Source organism: Micromesistius poutassou (genome assembly GCF_964030765.1).
Source record: "Micromesistius poutassou genome assembly, chromosome: 23".
In the NCBI taxonomy this organism is placed as follows: domain Eukaryota; kingdom Metazoa; phylum Chordata; class Actinopteri; order Gadiformes; family Gadidae; genus Micromesistius; species Micromesistius poutassou.
In genome coordinates, this window is record NC_140293.1 from 918224 (window position 1) to 944469 (window position 26246).

General features: G+C 43.8%; 1 protein-coding gene across 1 annotated transcript in view; it reads right to left on the minus strand.

The window, feature by feature from the left end:
- Positions 1–26246, minus strand: part of trpc5a (transient receptor potential cation channel, subfamily C, member 5a) — a gene marked incomplete at both ends in the record, with an annotated part of 38104 nt that overhangs the window by 9740 nt on the left and 2118 nt on the right. The window contains 4 exon segments of the mRNA XM_084487458.1: positions 18179–18388; positions 20504–20699; positions 24150–24271; positions 25494–25694. Of these exon segments, the coding sequence (XP_084343584.1) occupies positions 18179–18388; positions 20504–20699; positions 24150–24271; positions 25494–25694 (729 nt within the window).

A 26246-nucleotide genomic window follows, 5' to 3' on the forward strand; every position in this document is an offset into this window, starting at 1 on the left:
TTGGTGGGACTGCTGAAACTTAGATATTCTAGCCGTCTAATTCAGATTGGCCCCAAGGTGGCGCTATACCAACTATGCCAAAATTTCAACCTTTACACAAGCATAACTCGTCACTGGTTGGACCTACACTCATGAAACTTTTGCCACACATGCTAATCCTCATGATGAACAAATTTGCAGATACTAACTTAGCACTTCCGGTAGCCAGATTTCCCGCCATTTTGAATTTAGTTAAAAACAGTAAATTCCCCAAGGGTCCCAGGTTTTTCGACTTTGACAAAAATCCTTTGGCACATATCATCTATGGCCCATTATCTTCAATTTGACTTAAGGATTAGTCTGTACACTAAAGTAGCAAGTACCCATGAGCCATTGAGTTCGAAAAGGGGTGTGGTTTTTACCAAAAAATTGGTAAATTGCACATATCTACATGAATTGGACTCCTATGATCTTGGACCCCTCTACTAAAGTTGTTCAGAATCAAATTCTGAACAAGATAGAGTAAAAAAAAAAAATTATGGGGCGTGGCTTCAAAATGGGCGTGGCCTGTTACTAAAATAGCCACAGTTCATAGACGCAATGTTTGATTTGAGCGGGACCAACTCAGTGGCCTTTGTGGACCAAAGTTCTAACTGCTCAAGTAAAATTAAGTCGATTGGAAAAACAACATGGCCGCCAGAGCCTCAAAATCACTCTGCGGAGACCGTAATAGTTATGAATATGAAATTCACAGGACACGTGTAGAGTGGTGCCTGTAGCTCACATACCAAAAATAGTGGTTGTCGTGTTTTCAGCGCCCCCTACAGGAACTTTAAAAAGCAGCCCCTGCGCCACGTTTCACCAATATGTATGAAACTCGGTATGCACGTACAACATGCCAATACCTACAGAAAAGCCTCTTGGAACCATGCCCCAAACCCTACCGGAAGTCGGAAATTTTCTTTTTTTCATTTTCACTCTCGGCGGCAAATTTCACTTTTTCGCCTTGTATTTGAACGAACTCCTCCTAGGGAATTTATCGGATCTGCTTCACGATTGGTCAGTACAGTCAAAAAATGGGGCTGAACCAACGCCGTGTTATTTGTGACTGTACGTTGATGGGCGTGTCCGTGGCGTGCCTTCAAATTGGCCGTTTTGAATTCCGTGCTCTTATTTTCGCTTTTTTCGCCTTGTACTTTAACGAACTCCTCCTAGGGAATTTATCAGATCTGCTTCACAATTGGTCAGTACAGTCAAAAAATGGAGCTCAACCAACGCCGTGTTATTTGTGACTGTACGTTGAAGGGTGTGTCCGTGGCGTGCCTTCAAAGTTGGCCGTTTTTCATGGAATTTTTTCACTTTTTCGCCTTGTATTTCAACAAACTCCTCCTAGGGAATGTATCTCATCTGCTTCTACAGATTACATGAATTCGCAAAAAATTAAAATTAAAACTGCGCGCAGTGATGAACGGGACCTCGTAGCAGCGCACATGTTACGAGGTCCCGTTCATCACTGCGCGCAGTTTTAAAAAAGCGCACATGTTACGATGTCCCGTTCATCACTGCGCGCAGTTTTAAAAAAGCGCACATGTTACGAGGTCCCGTTCATCACTGCGCGCAGTTTTAAAAAAGCGCACATGTTACGAGGTCCCGTTCATCACTGCGCGCAGTTTTTAAAAAGCGCACATGTTACGAGGTCCCGTTCATCACTGCGCGCAGTTTTAAAAAAGCGCACATGTTACGAGGTCCCGTTCATCACTGCGCGCAGTTTTAAAAAAGCGCACATGTTACGAGGTCCCGTTCATCACTGCGCGCAGTTTTAAAAAAGCGCACATGTTACGAGGTCCCGTTCATCACTGCGCGCAGTTTTTAAAAAGCGCACATGTTACGAGGTCCCGTTCATCACTGCGCGCAGTTTTAATTAGGGACCGAGCCAAACTGGCAAGGTCCCTATTGTTTTTGGTCTGATTATTATTCTTCTTCTTTTCCAGGAACTTTGACTGCATTTTCCCCCCCCTGAACATATACGAAAACTCATTTTTATTTGCCACATTTGGTGGGACTGCTGTAACTTAGATATTCTAGCCGTCAAATTCAGATTGGCCCCAAGGTGGCGCTATACCAACTATGCAAAAATTTCGACCTTTACACAAGCATATCTCGTCACCAGCTTGACCTACACACATGAAACTTTTGCCACACATGCAAAACCTCATGATGAACAAATTTGCAGATACTAACTTAGCACTTCCGGTAGCCACATTTCCCGCCATTTTGAATTTAGTTAAAAACAGTAAATTCCCCAAGGATCCCAAGTTTTTCGACTTTCACAAAAATCCTTTGCCACATATGATCTATAGCCTATTATCTTCAATTTGACATAAGGATTAGTCTGTACACTAAAGTAGCAAGTACCCATGAGCCATTGAGTTCGAAAAGAGGTGTGTTTTTTACCAAAAAATTGGTAAATTGCACATATCTACATGAATTGGACTCCTATGATGTTGGACCTCTCTACTAAAGTTGTTCAGAATCAAATTCTGAACAAGATAGAGTAAAAAAAAAAAATTATGGGGCGTGGCTTCAAAATGGGCGTGACCTGTTACTAAAATAGCCACAGTTCATAGACGCTATGTTTGATTTGAGCGGGACCAACTCAGTGGCCTTTGGGGACCAAAGTTCTAACTGCTCAAGTAAAATTAAGTCGATTGGAAAAACAACATGGCCGCCAGAGGCTCAAAATCACTCTGCGGAGACCGTAATAGTTATGAATATGAAATTCACAGGACACGTGTAGACTGTTGCCTGTACCTCACATACCAAAAATCGTGGTTGTCATGTTTGTAGCGCCCCCTACAGGATCTTTAAAAAGCAGCCCCTGCGCCACGTTTCACCAATATGTATGAAACTCGGTATGCACGTACAACATGCCAATACCTACAGAAAAGCCTCTTGGAACCATGCCCCAAACCCTACCGGAAGTCGGAAATTTTCTTTTTTTCATTTGCACTCTCGGCGGCAAATTTCACTTTTTCGCCTTGTATTTCAACGAACTCCTCCTAGGGAATTTATCGGATCTGCTTCACGATTGGTCAGTACAGTCAAAAAATGGGGCTCAACCAACGCCGTGTTATTTCTGACTGTACGTTGAAGGGCGTGTCCGTGGCGTGCCTTCAAAGTTGGCCGTTTTGAATTCCGTGCTCTTATTTTCGCTTTTTTCGCCTTGTATTTGAACGAACTCCTCCTACGGAATTTATCGGATCTTCTTCACAATTGGTCAGTACAGTAAAAAGATGGGGCTCAACCAACGCCGTGTTATTTGTGACTGTACGTTGAAGGGTGTGTCCGTGGCGTGCCTTCAAAGTTGGCCATTTTTCATGGAATTTTTTCACTTTTTCGCCTTGTATTTCAACAAACTCCTCCTAGGGAATCAATCTCATCTGCTTCTACAGATTACATAAGTTCGCAAAAAGTTAAAATTACATAAGTTCGCTAAAAATTAAAATTAAAACTGCGCGCAGTGATGAACGGGACCTCGTGGCAGCGCACATGTTACGAGGTCCCGTTCATCACTGCGCGCAGTTTTAAAAAAGCGCACATGTTACGAGGTCCCGTTCATCACTGCGCGCAGTTTTAATTATTAGGGACCGAGCCAGAACTGGCAAGGTCCCTATTGTTTTTGGTCCGTTTATTAGGGACCGAGCCAAAACTGGCAAGGTCCCTATTGTTATTGGTCCGCTTTTTTAGGGACCGAGCCAAACATGGCAAGGTCCCTATTGAAACCCTCATGTTTATTATTATTCTTCTTCTTATTTTCCCTCATCTTCGACTGCATTTTTCCCCCCCTGCACATATTCTAAAACTCAAATTTTTTTGGTGCAATTGTGGGGACTGGTGAAAAATTTGATATTCTAGCCCTCAAATTCACATTCGCCCCTAGGTGGCGCTATAGCAACTGTTCAAAAGTGCAAACTTTGCACAAGCAGCACGCATCACCGGTTTGACCTACACTCATGAAATTTTGCACACATATGCATATCCTCATGATGAACAAAAAAGTCTCTTGAACTGAACACTTCCGGTAGCCATATTTTCCGCCATTTTGAATTTAGTTAAAAACAGTAAATTCCCCAAGGATCCCAGGTTTTTCGACTTTTACCAAAATCCTTTGGCACATATCATATATGGCCCATTATCTTCAATCTGACTTAAGGATTAGTCTGTACAATAAAGATTAGAGCACCAACGAGTTCTAAAAGGGGTGTGGTTGAAACCTCGAAAATAGTTAATTGCTCATATCAACGTCAAGTTGGACGCCTATGATGTTGGCCCCAATACAAAAGTTGTTCAGAATCAAATTCTGAACAAGATAAAGTCAACATATTTTCAAATGGGGCGTGGCATCGAAATGGGCGTGGCCTGACACTAAAATCGCCACAGTTCATAGACGCAATGTTTGATTTCAGCAGGACTGACTTAGTGGCCGTTAGGTACCAAAGTTCTAACTGCTCACCAAAAATTTAGTCGATTTAAAAAACAACATGGCCGCCAGAGCCTCAAAATCACTGTGCGGAGACCGTAATAGTTATGAATATGAAATTCACAGCACACGTGTAAACTGGTGCCGATAGCTCACATACCAAAATTCGTGTTTCTATTTTTTGTAGCGCCCCCTACAGGAACTTTAAAAAGCAGCCCCTGCGCCACGTTTCACCAATATGTATGAAACTCAGTATTCACGTACAATGTGCCCATACCTACAGAAAAGCCTCTTGGACCCATGCCCCAAACCCCACAGGAAGTCGGCTATTTGCATTTCTAATTTTCACATTTGGCGGCCATTTTGAATTTTTTTCACTTTTTTGCCTTGTATTTGAATGAACTCCTCCTAGGGAATTTATCGGATCTGCTTCAAAATTGGTCAGTACAGTCATGAAGTGGGGCTGAACCAAAATCGTGCTATTTGTGATTGTACGTTGAAGGGCGTGTCCGTGGCATGCCGTCAAAGTTGGCCATTTTTGAATTCCGTCGCCTTGTATTTGAACTAACTCCTCCTAGGGAATTTATTGGATCTGCTTCAAATTTGGTCAGTACAGTCATGAAGTGGTGCTGAACCAAAATCGTGCTATTTGGGACTGTACGTTGAAGGGCGTGTCCGTGGCGTGATGTCAAAGTTGGCCATTTTGAATGGAATTTCACTTTTTCGCATTGTATTTGAACGAACTCCTCCTAGGGAATTTATCGCATCTGCTTCACAATTGGTCAGTACAGTCATGAAGTGGTGCTGAACCAAAATCGTGCTATTTGTGACTGTACGTTGAAGGGCGTGTCCGTGGCGTGCCGTCAAAGTTGGCCATTTTTGAAATCCGTCGCCTTGTATTAAACTTACTCCTCCTAGGGAATTTGTATTTGAACTAACTCCTCCTAGGGAATTTATCGGATCTGCTTCAAAATTGGTCAGTACAGTCATGAAGTGGTGCTGAAACAAAATCGTGCTATTTGTGACTGTACATTGAAGGGCATGGCCGTGGCGTGCTGTCAAAGTTGGCCATTTTGAATGGAATACTTTCACTTTTTCGCCTTGTATTTCAACTAACTCCTCCTAGGGAATTTATCGGATCATTGATGTAGGGTTAATAATGTTAGTTAAAGTTGTTACAACATGTAATTCAGTTAAATGTGGTCTTACATGTTAATGTCAAAACAATCAGTAGGACACCACAGGGCACCTCTGCTTCTACAGATTACATAAATTTGCGAATTTTTTTTAAAACTGCGCTTTTTTAAAACTGCGCGCAGTGATGAACGGGACCTCGTGCCGGCTTGCGGCTGCGTCACGTGCGGTCCTAACATGTGCACATCTTGCCAGCACACATGTTACGACGGCACGTGACGCGGCCGCAAGCCGGCGCGATTTTTTTTTAAAACTGCGCGCAGTGATGAACGGGACCTCGTAGTGGCGGCTGCAAGCCGGCGCGAGGTCCCGTTCATCACTGCGCGCAGTTTTAATTAGGGACCGAGCCAAACTGGCAAGGTCCCTATTGTTTTTGGTCCGCTTTTTCTTATTATTCTTTTTAGCCACTTCGACTGCATTTTTCCCCCCCTGAAAATATACGAAAACTCATTTTTATTTGGTGCATTTGTGGGGAGTGCTGTAAAATTTGATATTCTAGCCGTAAAATTCACATTGGCCCCAAGGTGGCGCTATACCAACTGTTCTAAAGTGCAAACTTTGCACAAGCAGCACGCGTCACCGGTTTGAGTTACACTCATGAAACTTTGCACACACATGAAAATCCTCATGATGAACAAAAAAGTCTCTTGAACTGAAAATTTCCGGGTTGCCAGATTTTCCGCCATTTTGAATTATGTTAAAAACAGCAAATTCCCCAAGGATCCCAGGTTTTTCGACTTTGACAAAAATCCTTTGGCAGATATAATATATGGCCCATTATCTTCAATCTGACATAAGGATTAGTCTGTACAATAAAGTTTCAAGCTCCCATGAGCCAAAAGGTGTGTGGTTAAAAACGCTAAAATCTTTAATTGCTCATATCAACATCAACTTTCACTCCTATGATGTTGATCCAGATACAAAAGTTATTCAGAATCAAATTCTGAACAAGATACAGTAAAAAAAAAAAATTATGGGGCGTGGCTTCAAAATGGGCGTGGCCTGTTACTAAAATAGCCACAGTTCATAGACGAAATGTTTGATTTGAGCGGGACCAACTCAGTGGCCTTTGGGGACCAAAGTTCTAACTGCTCAAGTAAAATGACGTCGATTGGAAAAACAACATGGCCGCCAGAGGAGGGTAAATCACACTGCGGAGACCGTAATAGTTATTAATATGAAATTCACAGGACACGTGTAGAGTGGTGCCTGTAGCTCACATACCAAAAATAGTGGTTGTCGTGTTTTCAGCGCCCCCTACAGGAACTTTAAAAAGCAGCCCCTGCGCCACGTTTCACCAATATGTATGAAACTCGGTATGCACGTACAAGATGCCAATACCTACAGAAAAGCCTCTTGGAACCATGCCCCAAACCCTACCGGAAGTCGGAAATTTTCTTTTTTTCATTTGCACTCTCGGCGGCAAATTTCACTTTTTCGCCTTGTATTTGAATGAACTCCTCCTAGGGAATTTATCGGATCTGCTTCACGATTGGTCAGTACAGTCAAAAAATGGGGCTCAACCAACGCCGTGTTATTTGTGACTGTACGTTGAAGGGCGTGTCCGTGGCGTGCCTTCAAAGTTGGCCGTTTTGAATTCCGTGCTCTTATTTTCGCTTTTTTCGCCTTGTATTTGAACGAACTCCTCCTACGGAATTTATCGGATCTTCTTCACAATTGGTCAGTACAGTCAAAGAATGGGGCTCAACCAACGCCGTGTTATTTGTGACTGTACGTTGAAGGGTGTGTCCGTGGCGTGCCTTCAAAGTTGGCCATTTTTCATGGAATTTTTTCACTTTTTCGCCTTGTATTTCAAAAAACTCCTCCTAGGGAATGTATCTCATCTGCTTCTACAGATTACATGAATTCGCTAAAAATTAAAATTAAAACTGCGCGCAGTGATGAACGGGACCTCGTGGCAGCGCACATGTTACGAGGTCCCGTTCATCACTGCGCGCAGTTTTAAAAAAGCGCACATGTGACGAGGTCCCGTTCATCACTGCGCGCAGTTTTAATTATTATTATTATTCTTTTTTTTAGGCCTCTTTGACTGCATTTTTCCCCCCCTGAACATATACGAAAAGCAAATTTTACTTGGTGCATTTGTGGGGACTGGTGAAAAATTTGATATTCTAGCCGTCAAATTCACATTTGCCCCAAGGTGGCGCTATACCAACTGTTCAAAAGTGCAAACTTCGCACTAGCAGCACGCGTCACCGGTTTGACCTACACTCATGAAACTTTGCACACAAATGCAAATCCTCATGATGAACAAAAAAGTCTCTTGAACTGAACATTTCCGGGTTGCCAGATTTTCCGCCATTTTGAATTATGTTAAAAACAGCAAATTCCCCAAGGATCCCAGGTTTTTCCACTTTGACAAAAATCCTTTGGCACATATCATCTATGGCCCATTATCTTCAATCTGACATAAGGATTAGTCTGTACAATAAAGTTTAAAGCTCCCATGAGCCTTTGAGTTCTAAAATGGGTGTGGTTAAAAATTACTCAAAAGTTAATTGCTCATATCAACATCAACTTTCACTCCTATGATGTTGACCCAGATACAAAAGTTGTTCAGAATCAAATTCTGAACAAGATAGAGTAAAAAAAAAAAATTATGGGGCGTGGCTTGAAAATGGGCGTGGCCTGTTACTAAAATAGCCACAGTTCATAGACGCAATGTTTGATTTGAGCGGGACCAACTCAGTGGCCTTTGGGAACCAAAGTTCTAACTGCTCAAATCAAATTACGTCGATTGGAAAAACAACATGGCCGCCAGAGGAGGGTAAATCACACTGCGGAGACCGTCATAGTTATGAATATGAAATTCACAGGACACGTGTAGACTGTTGCCTGTAGCTCACATACCAAAAATCGTGGTTGTCATGTTCGTAGCGCCCCCTACAGGAACTTTAAAAACCAGCCCCTGCGTCACGTTTCACCAATATGTATGAAACTCGGTAGGCCCGTACAACATGACAATACCTACAGAAAAGCCTCTTGGAACCATGCCCCAAAACCCACCGGAAGTCGGCTGTTCTCTTTTTTAATTTGCACTTTTACCGGCAAATTTCACTTTTTCGCCTTGTATTTCAACGAACTCCTCCTAGGGAATTTATCGGATCTGCTTCACAATTGGTCAGTACAGTCAGAAAATGGGGCTCAACCAACGCCGTGTTATTTGTGACTGTACGTTGATGGCCGTGTCCGTGGCGTGCCTTCAAATTGGCCGTTTTGAATTCGGTGGTCTTATTTTCGCTTTTTTCGCCTTGTACTTTAACGAACTCCTCCTAGGGAATTTATCAGATCTGCTTCACAATTGCTCAGTACAGTCAAAAAATGGAGCTCAACCAACGCCGTGTTATTTGTGACTGTACGTTGAAGGGTGTGTCCGTGGCGTGCCTTCAAAGTTGGCCGTTTTTCATGGAATTTTTTCACTTTTTCGCCTTGTATTTCAACAAACTCCTCCTAGGGAATGTATCTCATCTGCTTCTACAGATTACATGAATTCGCTAAAAATTAAAATTAAAACTGCGCGCAGTGATGAACGGGACCTCGTGGCAGCGCACATGTTACGAGGTCCCGTTCATCACTGCGCGCAGTTTTAAAAAAGCGCACATGTTACGAGGTCCCGTTCATCACTGCGCGCAGTTTTAAAAAAGCGCACATGTTACGAGGTCCCGTTCATCACTGCGCGCAGTTTTAAAAAAGCGCACATGTTACGAGGTCCCGTTCATCACTGCGCGCAGTTTTAAAAAAGCGCACATGTTACGAGGTCCCGTTCATCACTGCGCGCAGTTTTAAAAAAGCGCACATGTTACGAGGTCCCGTTCATCACTGCGCGCAGTTTTAAAAAAGCGCACATGTTACGAGGTCCCGTTCATCACTGCGCGCAGTTTTAAAAAAGCGCACATGTTACGAGGTCCCGTTCATCACTGCGCGCAGTTTTAAAAAAGCGCACATGTTACGAGGTCCCGTTCATCACTGCGCGCAGTTTTAAAAAAGCGCACATGTTACGAGGTCCCGTTCATCACTGCGCGCAGTTTTAAAAAAGCGCACATGTTACGAGGTCCCGTTCATCACTGCGCGCAGTTTTAAAAAAGCGCACATGTTACGAGGTCCCGTTCATCACTGCGCGCAGTTTTAAAATTCTTCTTCTTATTATTTTCCCTCATCTTCGACTGCATTTTTCCCCCCCTGCACATATTCGAAAACTCATTTTTATTTGGCACATTTTGTGGGACTGGTGAAAAATTTGATATTCTAGCCCTCAAATTCACATTCGCCCCTAGGTGGCGCTATACCAACTATGCCAAAATTTCAACGTTTGCACAAGCATAACTCGTCACCGGTTGGACCTAAACTCATGAAACTTTGCACACATATGCAAATCCTCATGCTGAACAAATTTGCAGATACTAACTTAGCACTTCCGGTAGCCAGATTTCCCGCCATTTTGAATTTAGTTAAAAACAGTAAATTCCCCAAGGATCCCAGGTTTTTCGACTTTGACAAAATTCCTTTCGCACATATCATCTATCGCCCATTATCTTCAATCTGACATAAGGATTAGTCTGTAGGATAAATTTCAAAGTACCCATGAGCCATTGAGTTCAAAAAGGGGTGTGTTTTTCACCCCAAAAATAGTAAATTGCACATATCTACATTAATTGGACTCCTATGGTGTTGGACCTCTCTAGTAAAGTTGTTCAGAATCAAATTCTGAACAAGAATAAGTCAACAATTTTTCAAATGGGGCGTGGCATCGAAATGGGCGTGGCCTGACACTAAAATCGCCACAGTTCATAGACGCAATGTTTGATTTGAGCGGGACCAACTCAATGGCCATTAGGTACCAAAGTTCTAACTGCTCACCAAAAATTCAGTCGATTTAAAATACAACATGGCCGCCAGAGGCTCAAAATCACTCTGCGGAGACCGTAATAGTTATGAATATGAAATTCACAGGACACGTGTAAACTGGTGCCTCTAGCTCACATACCAAAATTCGTGTTTCTATTTTTTGTAGCGCCCCCTACAGGAACTTTAAAAAGCAGCCCCTGCGCCACGTTTCACCAATATGTATGAAAATCGGTAGGCACGTATAACGTGCCAATACCTACAGAAAAGCCTCTTGGACCCATGCTCCAAACCCCACAGGACGTCGGCTATTTGCATTTTTTATTTTCACTCTCGGCGGCCATTTTGAAAAAAAATTCACTTTTTTGCCATGTATTTGAATGAACTCCTCCTAGGGAATTTATCGAATCTGCTTAAAAATTGGTCAGTACAGTCAATAAATGGTGCCGAACCAACGCCGTGCTATTTGTGACTGTACGTTGAAGGGCGTGTCCGTGGCGTGCCGTCAAAGTTGGCCATTTTGGAATTCCGTCGCCTTGTATTTGAACTAACTCCTCCTAGGGAATTTATCGCATCTGCTTCAAAATTGGTCAGTACAGTCATGAAATGGTGCTGAACCAAAATCGTGCTATTTGTGACTGTACGTTGAAGGGCGTGTCCGTGGCGTGCCGTCAAAGTTGGCAATTTTGAATGGAATTTCACTTTTTCGCATTGTATTTGAACGAACTCCTCCTAGGGAATTTATCGCATCTGCTTCACAATAAGTCAGTACAGTCATGACATGGAGCTCAACCAACGCCGTGTTATTTGTGACTGTACGTTGAAGGGCGTGTCCGTGGCGTGCCGTCAAATTTGGCTGTTTTGAATTCCGTGGTCTTATTTTCGCTTTTTTCCCCTTGTATTTGAACGAACTCCTCCTAGGGTATTTATCGGATCTGCTTCACAATTAGTCAGTACAGTCAAAAAATGGTGCTCAACCAACGCCGTGTTATTTGTGACTGTACGTTGAAGGGCGTGTCCATGGCATGCCGTCAAAGTTGGCCATTTTGAATGGAATTCTTTCACTTTTTCGCCTTGTATTTCAACGAACTCCTCCTAGGGAATTTATTGGATCATTGATGTAGGGTTAATAATGTTAGTTAAAGTTGTTACAACATGTAATTCAGTTAAATGTGGTCTTACATGTTAATGTCAAAACAATCAGTAGGACACCACAGGGCACCTCTGCTTCTACAGATTACATAAATTTGCGAATTTTTTTTAAAACTGCGCTTTTTTAAAAATGCGCGCAGTGATGAACGGGACCTCGTGCCGGCTTGCGGCTGCGTCACGTGCGGTCCTAACATGTGCACATCTTGCCAGCACACATGTTACGACGGCACGTGACGCGGCCGCAAGCCGGCGCGATTTTTTTTTAAAACTGCGCGCAGTGATGAACGGGACCTCGTTATTATTCTTTTCCTTCGTCTTCGACTGCATTTTTCCCCCCCTGAACATATACGAAAAGTCATTTTTATTTGGTACATTTGTGGGGACTGCTGTAACTTAGATATTCTAGCCGTCAACTTCACATTGGCCCCAAGGTGGCGCTATACCAACTGTTCAAAAGTGCAAACTTTGCACGAGCAGCACGCGTTACCAGTTTCACCTACACTCATGAAACTTTGCACACACATGCAAATCCTCATGATGAACAAAAAAGTCTCTCCAACTGAAAATTTCCGGGTTGCCAGATTTTCCGCCATTTTGAATTTTGTTAAAAACAGCAAATTGCCTAAGGATCCCAGGTTTTTCGACTTTGACAAAAATCCTTTGGCACATATCATCTATGGCCCATTATCTTCAATCTGCCATAAGGATTAGTCTGTACAATAAAGTTTAAAGCACCCATGAGCCAAAAGGTGTGTGGTTAAAAACGCTAAAATCTTTAATTGCTCATATCAACATCAACTTTCACTCCTATGATGTTGACCCAGATACAAAAGTTGTTCAGAATCAAATTCTGAACAAGATAGAGTAAAAAAATTTTTTTATGGGGTGTGGCTTCAAAATGGGCGTGGCCTGTTACTAAAATAGCCACAGTTCATAGACTCAATGTTTGATTTGAGCGGGACCAACTCAGTGGCCTTTGGGGACCAAAGTTCTAACTGCTCAAGTAAAATGACGTCGATTGGAAAAACAACATGGCCGCCAGAGGCTCAAAATCACTCTGCGGAGACCGTAATAGTTATGAATATGAAATTCACAGGACACGTGTAGACTGGTGCCTGTAGCTCACATACCAAAAATCCTGGTTGTCATGTTTGTAGCGCCCCCTACAGGAACTTTAAAAACCAGCCCCTGCGCCACGTTTCACCAATATGTATGAAACTCGGTAGGCACGTACAACATCACAATACCTACAGAAAAGCCTCTTGGACCCATGCCCCAAAACCCACCGGAAGTCGGCTGTTTTCTTTTTAAATTTGCACTTTTACCGGCAAATTTCACTTTTTTACCGGCAAATTTGACTTTTTCGCCTTGTATTTCAACGAACTCCTCCTAGGGAATTTATCGGATCTGCTTCACAATTGCTCAGTACAGTCAAAAAATGGGGCTCAACCAACGCCGTGTTATTTGTGACTGTACGTTGAAGGGCGTGTCCGTGGCGTGCCTTCAAAGTTGGCCGTTTTGAATTCCGTGCTCTTATTTTCGCTTTTTTCGCCTTGTACTTGAACGAACTCCTCCTAGGGAATTTATCAGATCTGCTTCACAATTGGTCAGTACAGTCAAAAAATGGGGCTCAACCAACGCCGTGTTATTTGTGACTGTACGTTGAAGGGTGTGTCCGTGGCGCGCCGTCAAAGTTGGCCATTTTGAATGGAATTTTTTCACTTTTTCGCCTTGTATTTCAACAAACTCCTCCTAGGGAATGTATCTCATCTGCTTCTACAGATTACATGAATTTGCAAAAAATTAAAATTAAAACTGCGCGCAGTGATGAACGGGACCTCGTGGCAGCGCACATGTTACGAGGTCCCGTTCATCACTGCGCGCAGTTTTGAAAAAGCGCACGTTACGAGGTCCCGTTCATCAATGCGCGCAGTTTTAAAAAAGCGCACATGTTACGAGGTCCCGTTCATCACTGCACGCAGTTTTAATTATTAGGGACCGAGCAGAACCTGCAAGGTCCCTATTGTTATTGGTCCGCTTTTTCTTATTCTTATTTTTAAGCCTCTTTGACTGCATTTTTCCCCCCCTGAACATATACGAAAACTCATTTTTATTTTGGACATTTGTGGGGACTGGTGAAAAATTTGATATTCTAGCCGTCAAATTCACATTGGCCCCAAGGTGGCGCTATACCAACTGTTCAAAAGTGCAAACTTTGCACTAGCAGCACGCGTCTCCGGTTTGACCTACACTCATGAAACTTTGCACACACATGCAAATCCTCATGATGAACAAAAAAGTCTCTTGAACTGAAAATTTCCGGGTTGCCAGATTTTCCGCCATTTTGAATTTTGTTAAAAACAGCAAATTCCCCAAGGATCCCAGGTTTTTCGACTTTGACAAAAATCCTTTGGCACATATCATCTATGGCCCATTATCTTCAATCTGCCATAAGGATTAGTCTGTACAATAAAGTTTAAAGCTCCCATGAGCCTTTGAGTTCTAAAATGGGTGTGGTTAAAAATTACTCAAAAGTTAATTGCTCATATCAACATCAACTTTCACTCCTATGATGTTGACCCAGATACAAAAGTTGTTCAGAATCAAATTCTGAACAAGATAGAGTAAAAAAAAATAATTATGGGGCGTGGCTTCAAAATGGGCGTGGCCTGTTACTAAAATAGCCACAGTTCATAGACGCAATGTTTGATTTGAGCGGGACCAACTCAGTGGCCTTTAGGGACCAAAGTTCTAACTGCTGAAATCAAATTACGTCGATTGGAAAAACAACATGGCCGCCAGAGGAGGGTAAATCACTCTGCAGAGACTGTAATAGTTATGAATATGAAATTCACAGGACACGTGTAAACTGGTGCCTGTAGCTCACATACCAAAATTCGTGTTTGTCATGTTTGTAGCGCCCCCTACAGGATCTTTAAAAACCAGCCCCTGCGCCACGTTTCACCAATATGTATGAAACTCGGTAGGCCCGTACAACATGACAATACCTACAGAAAAGCCTCTTGGAACCATGCCCCAAAACCCACCGGAAGTCGGCTGTTCTCTTTTTTAATTTGCACTTTTACCGGCAAATTTCCCTTTTTCGCCTTGTATTTCAACGAACTCCTCCTAGGGAATTTATCGGATCTGCTTCACGATTGGTCAGTACAGTCAAAAAATGGGGCTCAACCAACGCCGTGTTATTTGTGACTGTACGTTGAAGGGCGTGTCCGTGGTGTGCCTACAAATTTGGCCGTTTTGAATTCCGTGCTCTTATTTTCGCTTTTTTCGCCTTGTACTTGAACGAACTCCTCCTAGGGAATTTATCGGATCTGCTTCACAATTAGTCAGTACAGTCAAAAAATGGGGCTCAACCAACGCCGTGTTATTTGTGACTGTACGTTGAAGGGTGTGTCCGTGGCGTGCCTTCAAAGTTGGCCGTTTTTCATGGAATTTTTTCACTTTTTCGCCTTGTATTTCAACAAACTCCTCCTAGGGAATGTATCTCATCTGCTTCTACAGATTACATGAATTCGCTAAAAATTAAAATTAAAACTGCGCGCAGTGATGAACGGGACCTCGTGGCAGCGCACATGTTACGAGGTCCCGTTCATCACTGCGCGCAGTTTTAAAAAAGCGCACATGTTACGAGGTCCCGTTCATCACTGCGCGCAGTTTTAATTCTTCTTCTTATTATTTTACCTCATCTTCGACTGCATTTTTCCCCCCCTGCACATATTCGAAAACTCATTTTTATTTGGCACATTTTGTGGGACTGGTGAAAAATTTGATATTCTAGCCCTCAAATTCACATTCGCCCCTAGGTGGCGCTATACCAACTATGCCAAAATTTCAACGTTTGCACAAGCATAACTCGTCACCGGTTGGACCTAAACTCATGAAACTTTGCACACATATGCAAATCCTCATAATGAACAAATTTGCAGATAATAACTTAGCACTTCCGGTAGCCAGATTTCCCGCCATTTTGAATTTAGTTAAAAACAGTAAATTCCCCAAGAATCCCAGGTTTTTCGACTTTGACAAAAATCCTTTGGCACATATCATCTATGGCCCATTATCTTCAATCTGACATAAGGATTAGTCTGTAGGATAAATTTCAAAGTACCCATGAGCCATTGAGTTCAAAAAGCGGTGTGTTTTTCACCCCAAAAATAGTAAATTACACATATCTACATTAATTGTACTCCTATGGTGTTGGACCTCTCTACTAAAGTTGTTCAGAATCAAATTCTGAACAAGATTACTTCAACATTTTTTCAAATGGGGCGTGGCTTCGAAATGGGCGTGGCCTGTTACTAAAATAGCCACAGTTCATAGACGCAATGTTTGATTTGAGCGCGACCAACTCAATGGCCGTTAGGTACCAAAGTTCTAACTGCTCAATTAAAATTAAGTCGATTTAAAAAACAACATGGCCGCCAGAGGCTCAAAATCACTCTGCGGACACCGTAATAGTTATGAATATGAAATTCACAGGACACGTGTAAACTGATGCCGATAGCTCACATACCAAAATTCGTGTTTCTATTTTTTGTAGCGCCCCCTACAGGAACTTTAAAATGCAGCCCCTACGTCACATTTCACCAATATGTATGAAACTCAGTATTCACGTACAATGTGCCCATACCTACAGAAAAGCCTCTTGGACCCATGCTCCAAACTCCACAGGAAGTCGGCTATTTGCATTTCTAATTTTCACTTTTGGCGGCCATTTTGAATTTTTTTCACTTTTTTGCCTTGTATTTGAATGAACTCCTCCTAGGGAATTTATCGGATTTGCTTCAAAATTGGTCAGTACAGTCATGAAGTGGTGCTAAACCAAAATCGTGCTATTTGTGACTGTACGTTGAAGGGCGTGTCCGTGGCATGCTGTCAAAGTTGGCCATTTTTGAATTCCGTCGCATTGTATTTGAACTAACTCCTCCTAGGGAATTTATCGGATCTGCTTCAAATTTGGTCAGTACAGTCATGAAGTGGTGCTGAACCAAAATCATGCTATTTGGGACTGTACGTTGAAGGGCGTGTCCGTGGCGTGATGTCAAAGTTGGCCATTTTGAATGGAATTTCACTTTTTCGCATTGTATTTGAACGAACTCCTCCTAGGGAATTTATCGCATCTGCTTCACAATTGGTCAGTACAGTCATGAAGTGGTGCTGAACCAAAATCGTGCTATTTGTGACTGTATGTTGAAGGGCGTGTCCGTGGCGTGCCGTCAAAGTTGGCCATTTTTGAAATCCGTCGCCTTGTATTAAACTAACTCCTCCTAGGGAATTTATCGGATCTGCTTCAAAATTGGTCAGTACAGTCATGAAGTGGTGCTGAAACAAAATCGTGCTATTTGTGACTGTACATTGAAGGGCATGGCCGTGGCGTGCTGTCAAAGTTGGCCATTTTGAATGGAATACTTTCACTTTTTCGCCTTGTATTTCAACTAACTCCTCCTAGGGAATTTATCGGATCATTGATGTAGGGTTAATAATGTTAGTTAAAGTTGTTACAACATGTAATTCAGTTAAATGTGGTCTTACATGTTAATGTCAAAACAATCAGTAGGACACCACAGGGCACCTCTGCTTCTACAGATTACATAAATTTGCGAATTTTTTTTTTAACTGCGCTTTTTTAAAACTGCGCGCAGTGATGAACGGGACCTCGTGCCGGCTTGCGGCTGCGTCACGTGCGGTCCTAACATGTGCACATCTTGCCAGCACACATGTTACGACGGCACGTGACGCGGCCGCAAGCCGGCGCGATTTTTTTTTAAAACTGCGCGCAGTGATGAACGTGACCTCGTAGTGGCGGCTGCAAGCCGGCGCGAGGTCCCGTTCATCACTGCGCGCAGTTTTAATTTTATTTAGTTTTACAAATCAAGAGTAGGCCTGATTTGACTAATTGGCTTTGCATCCTTTCCTTCTGCCCTAGTCCAAGACATGCTGCCTACCAGCTTTCAAAGTACAATGCTGCCACTAGTGGATTTGTATCAATTGTATTCACATAATTATCCCTCCCTGCTATTTTGTAGTTCACCAAAACACCCTGAAACAACTTGAGTCTCACATTCTTATGCCACCATACGCCACTAACAGTGCAAGCAGGCCAATGGCAACCAAGCGCGCAGTCCTTCCTCCCTCACTTTAAAAACCACCAGCCGCCACTGGTATGTATGTATGTATGTATGTATGTATGTATGTATGTATGTATGTATGTATGTATGTATGTATGTATGTATATATGTATGTATGTATGTATGTATGTATGTATGTATGTATGTATGTACAGTGTGTGTGTGTGTGTGTACGTGCGTGCGTGCGTGCGTGCGTGCGTGCGTGTGTGCGTGCGTGCGTGTGTGCATGAGTGCGTACGTGCATGCATGTATGTGCATGATTGTATGTGTGTGTGCATGTGCATGGTTGCGTGCGTGCGTGTTTTAATGCACGTGCGTGCGTGCGTGTTCGCATGCGTGCGTGCGCGTACACCTGACCTACCGTGAACTCCCTCAGGTTGCCACACTTGTGGGAGTCTCCGTTGGGGGCGTGCCTGCGGGCCCAGAGGCGGTGGTGTAGCCAGGTGAGCAGGTACCACACCGACTTGGGGCTGGGGATGATGTTGAAGGGAGGGGGCAGCGTGCCCCCCTCGTCAAAGTAGCTCATCCACAGCTTGGTGCGGGCAAACTTCCACTCAATGTCTGCATGGTCCTGCACCCACAAGCAGAGCATGTTAGAACGTAGCATAGTGTAGCATAGCATAGCATAGCATAGCATAGCATAGCATAGTATAATGTCTCGTAGCATAGTGTAGCATAGTATAATGTCTCGTAGCATAGTGTAGCATAGCATAGCATAGCATAGTATAATGTCTCGTAGCATAGTGTAGCATAGCATAGCATAGCATAGTATAATGTCTCGTAGCATAGTGTAGCATAGTATAATGTCTCATAGCATAGTGTAGCATAGAATAATGTCTCGTAGCATAGTGTAGCATAGTGTAGCATAGTATAATGGCTCGTAGCATAGTGTAGCATAGAATAATGTCTCGTAGCATAGTGTAGCATAGTGTAGCATAGTATAATGGCTCGTAGCATAGTGTAGCATAGTGTAGCATAGTATAATGGCTCGTAGCATAGTGTAGCATAGTGTAGCATAGTATAATGGCTCGTAGCATAGTGTAGCATAGTGTAGCATAGTATAATGGCTCGTAGCATAGTGTAGCATAGTATAATGTCTCGTAGCATAGTGTAGCATAGTGTAGCATAGTATAATGGCTCGTAGCATAGTGTAGCATAGAATAATATCTCGTAGCATAGTGTAGCATAGCATAGTATAATGGCTCGTAGCATAGTGTAGCATAGAATAATGTCTCGTAGCATAGTGTAGCATAGTATAATGTCTCGTAGCATAGTGTAGCAAACACCATAGGTGAGTGCACTATGGGACAGCATAGTGAAGTGTAGGATAGCACAACATAGTGTAATGCACTAGACTGGGTACCCCCGGCCCGTTCTGCCGGCGATTTGAATTCGCCCTGCAGCACGGTCTGGAGAGGACCAATACATTTCTTTCTCTTTCCGATACGCTTTTGCGGGAGCGAATCACCAAGCTGGCTTCCCCCCCTGGCGCGCTATTGGCTGGTTTAACACAATGACAACAGGGAAGCGATGGCAACCAGCCAATTGCGTAGAGTCATTTGAACTGCGCCCGTTGATCACGCCTCTTGTGCTGAAGAAAATGACAGCCGCCTCCCCAGACCAACGTGCAGTCTACGATTGAGCTTGGTCTGTCAATAGCCAGGCTGGTAATGCACTACACCGTGGTGCGTTACACTATGTTGTGCTATACTGCGCTACACTATGCAACACTATAGTTCACTATGGAATGCTATGCTATGCTACAATGTTCTACGCTATAGTACATTATAAAATGCTGTGCTATGCTACACTATGGCATGCTGTTAACACTCTATAAGGGTATGATAATGAGAAATTAACATTATTTAATGCAGTAATAAGCATTAACTAACAATTAACTAACAATTAACTCACAGTTAACTGATGGCCAAGTAATCATTTACTAATGCCGTTCATGTCTCAGGTATTCATTTAAACATTATTTGACGGGGTTAGGGTAAGTTAACCCTATTTAATAATGTAAAATTAATCCCTGCATTAACATGAACACCAGTACCTTAGTTAACTAGAACACCATTAGTAAATGATTACCAGACCATCAATGAACTGTTTAATTCACTGTTTACTAACTGTTAGTAAATTGCTAGTTAATGCTTATTACTGCATGAACTAATGTCGATGAATGGTTAATTATTGTACCTTGTGTTGCTCCCAGTGTGCTACACTATGCTATGCTTTAGTTACTATAGTTACTAAGCTACTATAGCATAGCATATGGTATGCTACACTATGCTCCCAGTATGCTGCACTACACTATGCTATAGTTACTGTAGCATAGCATAGTGTAGCATACTGGTAGCACAATAAAGGTACAACAATGAATCATTAATCAAACTATAGTATAGTACACTATGTACTGCTGTCCGTCAGCGACGATGGGAAAGCGTGTGTGTGTATCTGTGTGTGTGTGTGTGTGTGTGTGTGTGTGTGTGTTAAACGTCATGTATAATCAAACAGAACCCAATGAGAGCCAGACCAAGCTGAAGGCCAGCGGTTCTGAGTGTGTGTGCGAGGGAAGCGTTTGTGCGTGGCGGGCAGTGAGTGGGTCGGGGTCTCGGTCTCGGTGTGTGTGTGTGTGTGTGTGTGTGTGTGGGTGGCGGTGCGTGGGGGGGGGGGGGGGGCTCACGGCGATGAGCTGGTAGGAGTTGTTCATCATGGCGATGAGCATGTTGAGCAGCACCACCAGGGAGATGACGTTGTACGTCCCGAACATGGTGGCGCCCACGAACTCGGTGAACTCGTGGCGCGCCTTCACGTTGGTCACGTAGAGGTTGAGCAGGCCGAAGATGGACCAGAACAGCGACTGGAGGGTCTCGAACAACCTTAGGGTGGGGGGGGGGCACAGTACCAACATCAACTTTATTCATTGACCCCCCCCCCCCCGATATGGAGGTCAAACCGGGTGAGCAGACAAGATGATTATCTTTGTACCTTTGACCCCCTACACGACACAATGCATCGTGGGTAATGTAGTGCCGTGGCGGAAGTGGAGCGCGGCGCAGGTTGGCCCACAAACATGTCTGATTGATGACTGTAGTCGACGCACTCTTTATCAGCCTGCGGGGCCGTGCGAGCCCGCATCAACATTCATGACTACTCTCTCTCGCACTGTATGTGTTTCAGAGTCTCTCGCCCACCTCCCTCCTCTTTCTCTCTCCATCTCTCACTGCTGCCCCCTCTTATAAACATTGATGTGTGAAGGGCCAGCCATCAGTCTCTGGGTTGTTTTGTGTTTGCGTGCCTGTCTCTCTTTCCATCTCCAGCTCCCCCTCTCGCCCTCCGTCCCTCCATCACTCTCTCTCTCTCTCTGATACAAACCCCGCTTACAACACAATTTATCTATCAGGCTGTAACACACCAATCACCCATTATCTCCCCCTCTCTCTCCCTCCCCCCCCCCCCCCCTCTCTCTCTCACATACACACACACACCGATAATAAAGGGAGGAGAATGAAGGGAGGGAGGAAGCAGAGATAAAGGAGTGAAACTAGTCCTGTAACAATTAATTAAGCGTCTCTCTTCGTCTGTTCGTAACATTCATCCATTCATCTTTTCACCCCCCCTTCTGTATTGGCCCGAAAAGTAGTTTCTAACACATGCACAAACACACACACACACACACAGTCTCACACATGCCCAGCCACATACACACAATCACACACACACACACACACAGAGACACACAGGCCCAGCCACACACAGGCCCAGCCACACACAGGCCCAGCCACACACACACACACAGACACACGCAGACACACACACACACACAGCGACACACACACACACACACACACACACACAGTCACACACACGTCCCGCCACACACACACACACACACACAATCACACACACACACACACACGCAGTCACACACACTCCCAGCCACACGCACACGCACACACACACACACACCGTACAATGAGCCTAGGCCTTTGTGTTGATGAATATTTCATGGTGTACAAATACACCGAGCCCCCCTGCCCCGCTCCCTCCCTTCAGATGTGTCGTAGCTGGTGACGACAGACATCGCTGGGCTCATCAAAAATTCAACGACCTCCATTGGTCCCCGTGTCCCCAACACACACCGCAGAGGAGGGGTGAGGTGAGAGAGAGAGAGAGAGAGAGAGAGGCAGAGAGAGAGAGAGAGAGAGAGAGAGAGAGAGAGAGAGAGAGAGAGAAAGAAGGGGGAGAGAGAGAGAGAGAGAGAGAGAGAGAAGAGAGAGAGAGAGAGAGAGAGAGAGAGAGAGAGAGAAAGAGAGAGAGAGACACAGAGAAAGAGAGAGAGAGAAAGAAGGGGGAGAGACAGAGAAAGAGAGAGAAAGAAGGGGGAGAGAGAGAGAGTGAGAAGGGGGAGAATGGGGAGAGAGAGAGAAGGGGGAAGAGAGAGAGACACAGAGGGCGAGAAAGAGAGAGACAGAGAAAGAGAGAGAGAGAAAGAGAGAGAGAATTGGAAAGAGAGAAGGGTGAGAGAAGGACAGAGAGAGAGAGATAAGGAGGAGAGAGAGAGAGAGACTGAGGGTCTGACACCGACGCAGAGGGAGAGAGAGAGAGAGAGAGGCGGTGATACAGACGCAGAGTCGGAGCGAGAGCGAAGGGAAAGGGGATGATGAATGAGTATGTTGTTTATACTTCCCCATCAGCGGCTGAATAATATTACCCAGCATGCACATCATTCTCTTCATTATGTCAGAGCTCTCCCCCTCCCCCCCCCCCCTCCCTTCCTCTCTGTTCTCTCGCTCTACCGCTCCATCCATCCATCCATCCTCTCCTCCACAACACCCCCCCCCCCGTTGGTCGTGCCGCGTTGCGTCCGCCTATATAGTCATGCCCGTCGATATTTATCTGAGACCGTTGCGTGCGAAGGCAGCGGTGTGATGTGATTGCATATATACGTGCTCTCCATCTGTTATTTATATTCCGCCGAATAAATAAAAGATATCCACGTTAATACAACTATTTGTTCTGCGGTCGGCGGCCCGAAGGCTGCCGTCTGTGATGGAGCTGGCTTGTCAGTAAAGTTTTTGTTGTTGTCATGTTGTTGTTGTTTTTTTGTCGTGAGCCAAAATTGTTAGCGGTGTACTCCTTTTTTTTCTGTTGATTGTGTGCTGGTATGGTTTATGGTACAAAAAAAAGGCATTCTGAGAGCTATGGATGTAAAGTAAACTAGGGATGAAAAGTAAAAGAGATATGCATAATTTATTCAGTATTCAAATTTTCTTATAAATGTAAAAATACCGCACACTGTTAGCGAACAAGCTGCTTAGCGTCTGCTTCTGGTCTGCTTCCAAGCCTTGATAGATGTTTCTTAATAACGCCAGAAGATTGAGCAGCGAACACACAGCGCTTTGCGTCGCATAACCGAGCATTCAATTAATCGATCGATTTCATCAGAGCACTTTTACGAGTTATTCACCGTATCGATCAACATCCCATTGCAACCTGCATTACTGCAAAACTCCATTGATTTCCCCGTAGACACTTTCGGTCAATGATGACGTCCGAATCAAGCGCCTGGGTACTCCTGCCCATCCCCGCTATATACCGCTATATATATATATATAGTACCACAGAGGTACAGACAGTAGCCTGTGGTCTCATGCTGTACTCCATTTACTACTACAGTACACCTTCTACATCCATCTATGTATACTGCAGTATTTCCATACACATTGGTAGTATCAGTACTGTGTGATTACAATAATTACGAACAAACTGAGGATATTATTAATACAGTGGTCATTCTGTTATTTCGATTCGTGGCATAGCCCATGCTGCGTCATCACTATTTGACCCATCCACACCCCCTACTGTACTAGTATTGATCTGGGATCAATACGACTATTATCTAAACAAACTGGAAGGCTGATCAATATGTACCCTACAGGACGGCCTTGGTTACAAAATCACCACCATCATCAAATACCTCCTTCAGCTGAGACCATATGTGTGTGTGTGTGTGTGTGTGTGTGTGTGTGTGTGTGTGTGTGTGTGTGTGTGTGTGTGTGTGTGTGCGCGTGCATTTATGTATGTATGTATGTATGTATGTATGTATGTGTGTGCGTGTGGATGCGTGTGCGTGTGCGTATGTGTGTGTGTGTGTGTGTGTGTGTGTGTGTGTGTGTATGTGTGTGTGTGTGTGTGTGTGTGTGTGTGTGTGTGTGTGTGTGTGTGTGTGTGTGTGTGTGTGTGTGTGTGTGTGTGTGTGTGTGTGTGTGTGCGTGCGTGCGTGCGTGCGTGCGTGCGTGCGTGCGTGTGTGTGTGTGCATACGTACGTGGAGAAGGCGTTGTTCTGCCTCTCACAGCGGATGCCTTTACAGTTGTTTGGCTCTTCAGAGGCTTTGGTTTCATAGTAGAAGTACAGCTGGTTCAGACCGTTGGCAAACGCCAGCAACACCTGACCGAGAGAGAGAGAGAGAGAGAGAGAGAGAGAGAGAGAGAGAGAGAGAGAGAGAGACACAGAGACATAGAGAGAGAGAGACAGACATAGCATGAAAGCAGGAGAAAAAAAGAGAGGGAGGGAGAGAGAGGGAGAGAGACAGACACCATTCAACCTCGAATCCCTAAATTTGCAGTTCTGTTTGTCAATATGAATCGCTATATCTCTCTCTATATATATCTATATCTCTTGTATCTCTATGTCTAGATCACTATTTGTACAGTATGTCTATATTTCAATATATATATGAGAAACCTGAGGTTGTCAACAGCATGCGTCCAAAATAAATCAATATATTTATGTGTATATTAGGGCTGGGCGATAAAGACAACAGACAGCAAATGTACTTCCATGTCACATAGTTTGATGTGAACGTTGTTCTTGAATCGTACACTTTATAACAACGCTTTAAGTTGTAGCTAGATCTCCGGGCTGAGCTTGTGAGGGAAGGCTTGAAACTGTATGCACTCTCTTTGCAAACTGGGTATTTATGTTGTTTAATATTTGAATTGTCAGCTCATTACATTTTCCCCAATGATTCATTGATCCACTTGTGTGCGCAAAGCTGCTCAAATAAATCCCAATCAATAATGAATGAAAAGTACACGCGTCTGTTGATTAACAGTAACTCGGGCTGTCAAACTCAATGACATTTGTGAACTTCCTTGGAAGCAGAAAAATGAATGTGGGTCTTTAAATCATGAAGCATCTCTCTCATCATTGTTTTATTTTGTGATTCTGTTGGTGAATGCTTGATCCGTGCGGGTCCCTGTATTGTGAGTCCTCTGGTTTGTGTTCATGCTGGAAAAGCGGTGTGGACACACTGCATTGTGTTTCTCTTCTTACTTGATTTCCAATAAAAAAATATACTTATATCTTTGCGTAAAGCAAGCATATTTGATCCGCTCCCATGTTGATGAGATTATTAAAAACTTGGGGGAAAAAAGGCCTTTACAGTGCATTTTGGACAGAAATAAAAATGTGCGATTAACTATTGACAATCATGAGTGAATATTTGAATCACTTGCCAACTCATATCTCTATATCTCTCGTTTGATTTTGTAATGTGACCTTGAGTGTCAAGAAAGGCGCCCATAAATAAAATGCGTCAATATTATTAATATTATTATTATCATTATCATTACATCTACATGAACGTGTATCTGCGTGCGTCCCTCACCAGGCAGTAGATGAAGAGGAACTTGAGGATGTCCAGCAGCATGCGTCCCAGGGAGATCTGCAGCGGGCCCAGGTGGGAGTTGGCGGTGAACAGAGAGATCAGCCGCAGCGAGCTGAAGATGTTAGCGATGGCGAACAGCGCCTCCGCTATCAGCGTGGGATGCCACATCTCCCACTCCTCTCTCGGCCGGGACGAGTTGTACTGGAGCCCAGAGAGAGAGAGAGGCAGAGAGTGAGTGAGAGAGAGAGAGAGAGAGAGGGGAGTGAGAGAGTGATTGATTAACTCACTAGTATCCCGACCCTTACCTCACAGTGTTTACACTGTTTACATATTTTAACATACAACTCTTACATTTTATTGTCATTTTATGTGTTTGCATCCAAGGGGCCCTATAAGGGCGTTTGAATCTTGACAGGAAAGGAGGTAGGATAGAGAACGAAATGGCTCATCGAATCTTCTTAAACACTTAAATAAGTCAAAAAAGTGAGTTACAAACATAGTGTTCACATCCTATCACAACCCAAAACTCACACATGGATTTACTCAAAGAAGGAGGGAGAGAGAGAGAGGGAAAGTGAGAGAAAGAGAGAGAGAGACTCCCTTATTATCTTTCCACACTGTGCTTGTCTTTGGAGAGGAGAGGACTTTTTGTGTGTTGAAAAAAAAGGAGTACATTCGGAGTGACAGAGTTCTGAATAAAGACTACATTTCCCATGAGGCCCGGCAGTGGCGCGCCGGGTACCCTGTGTGGGT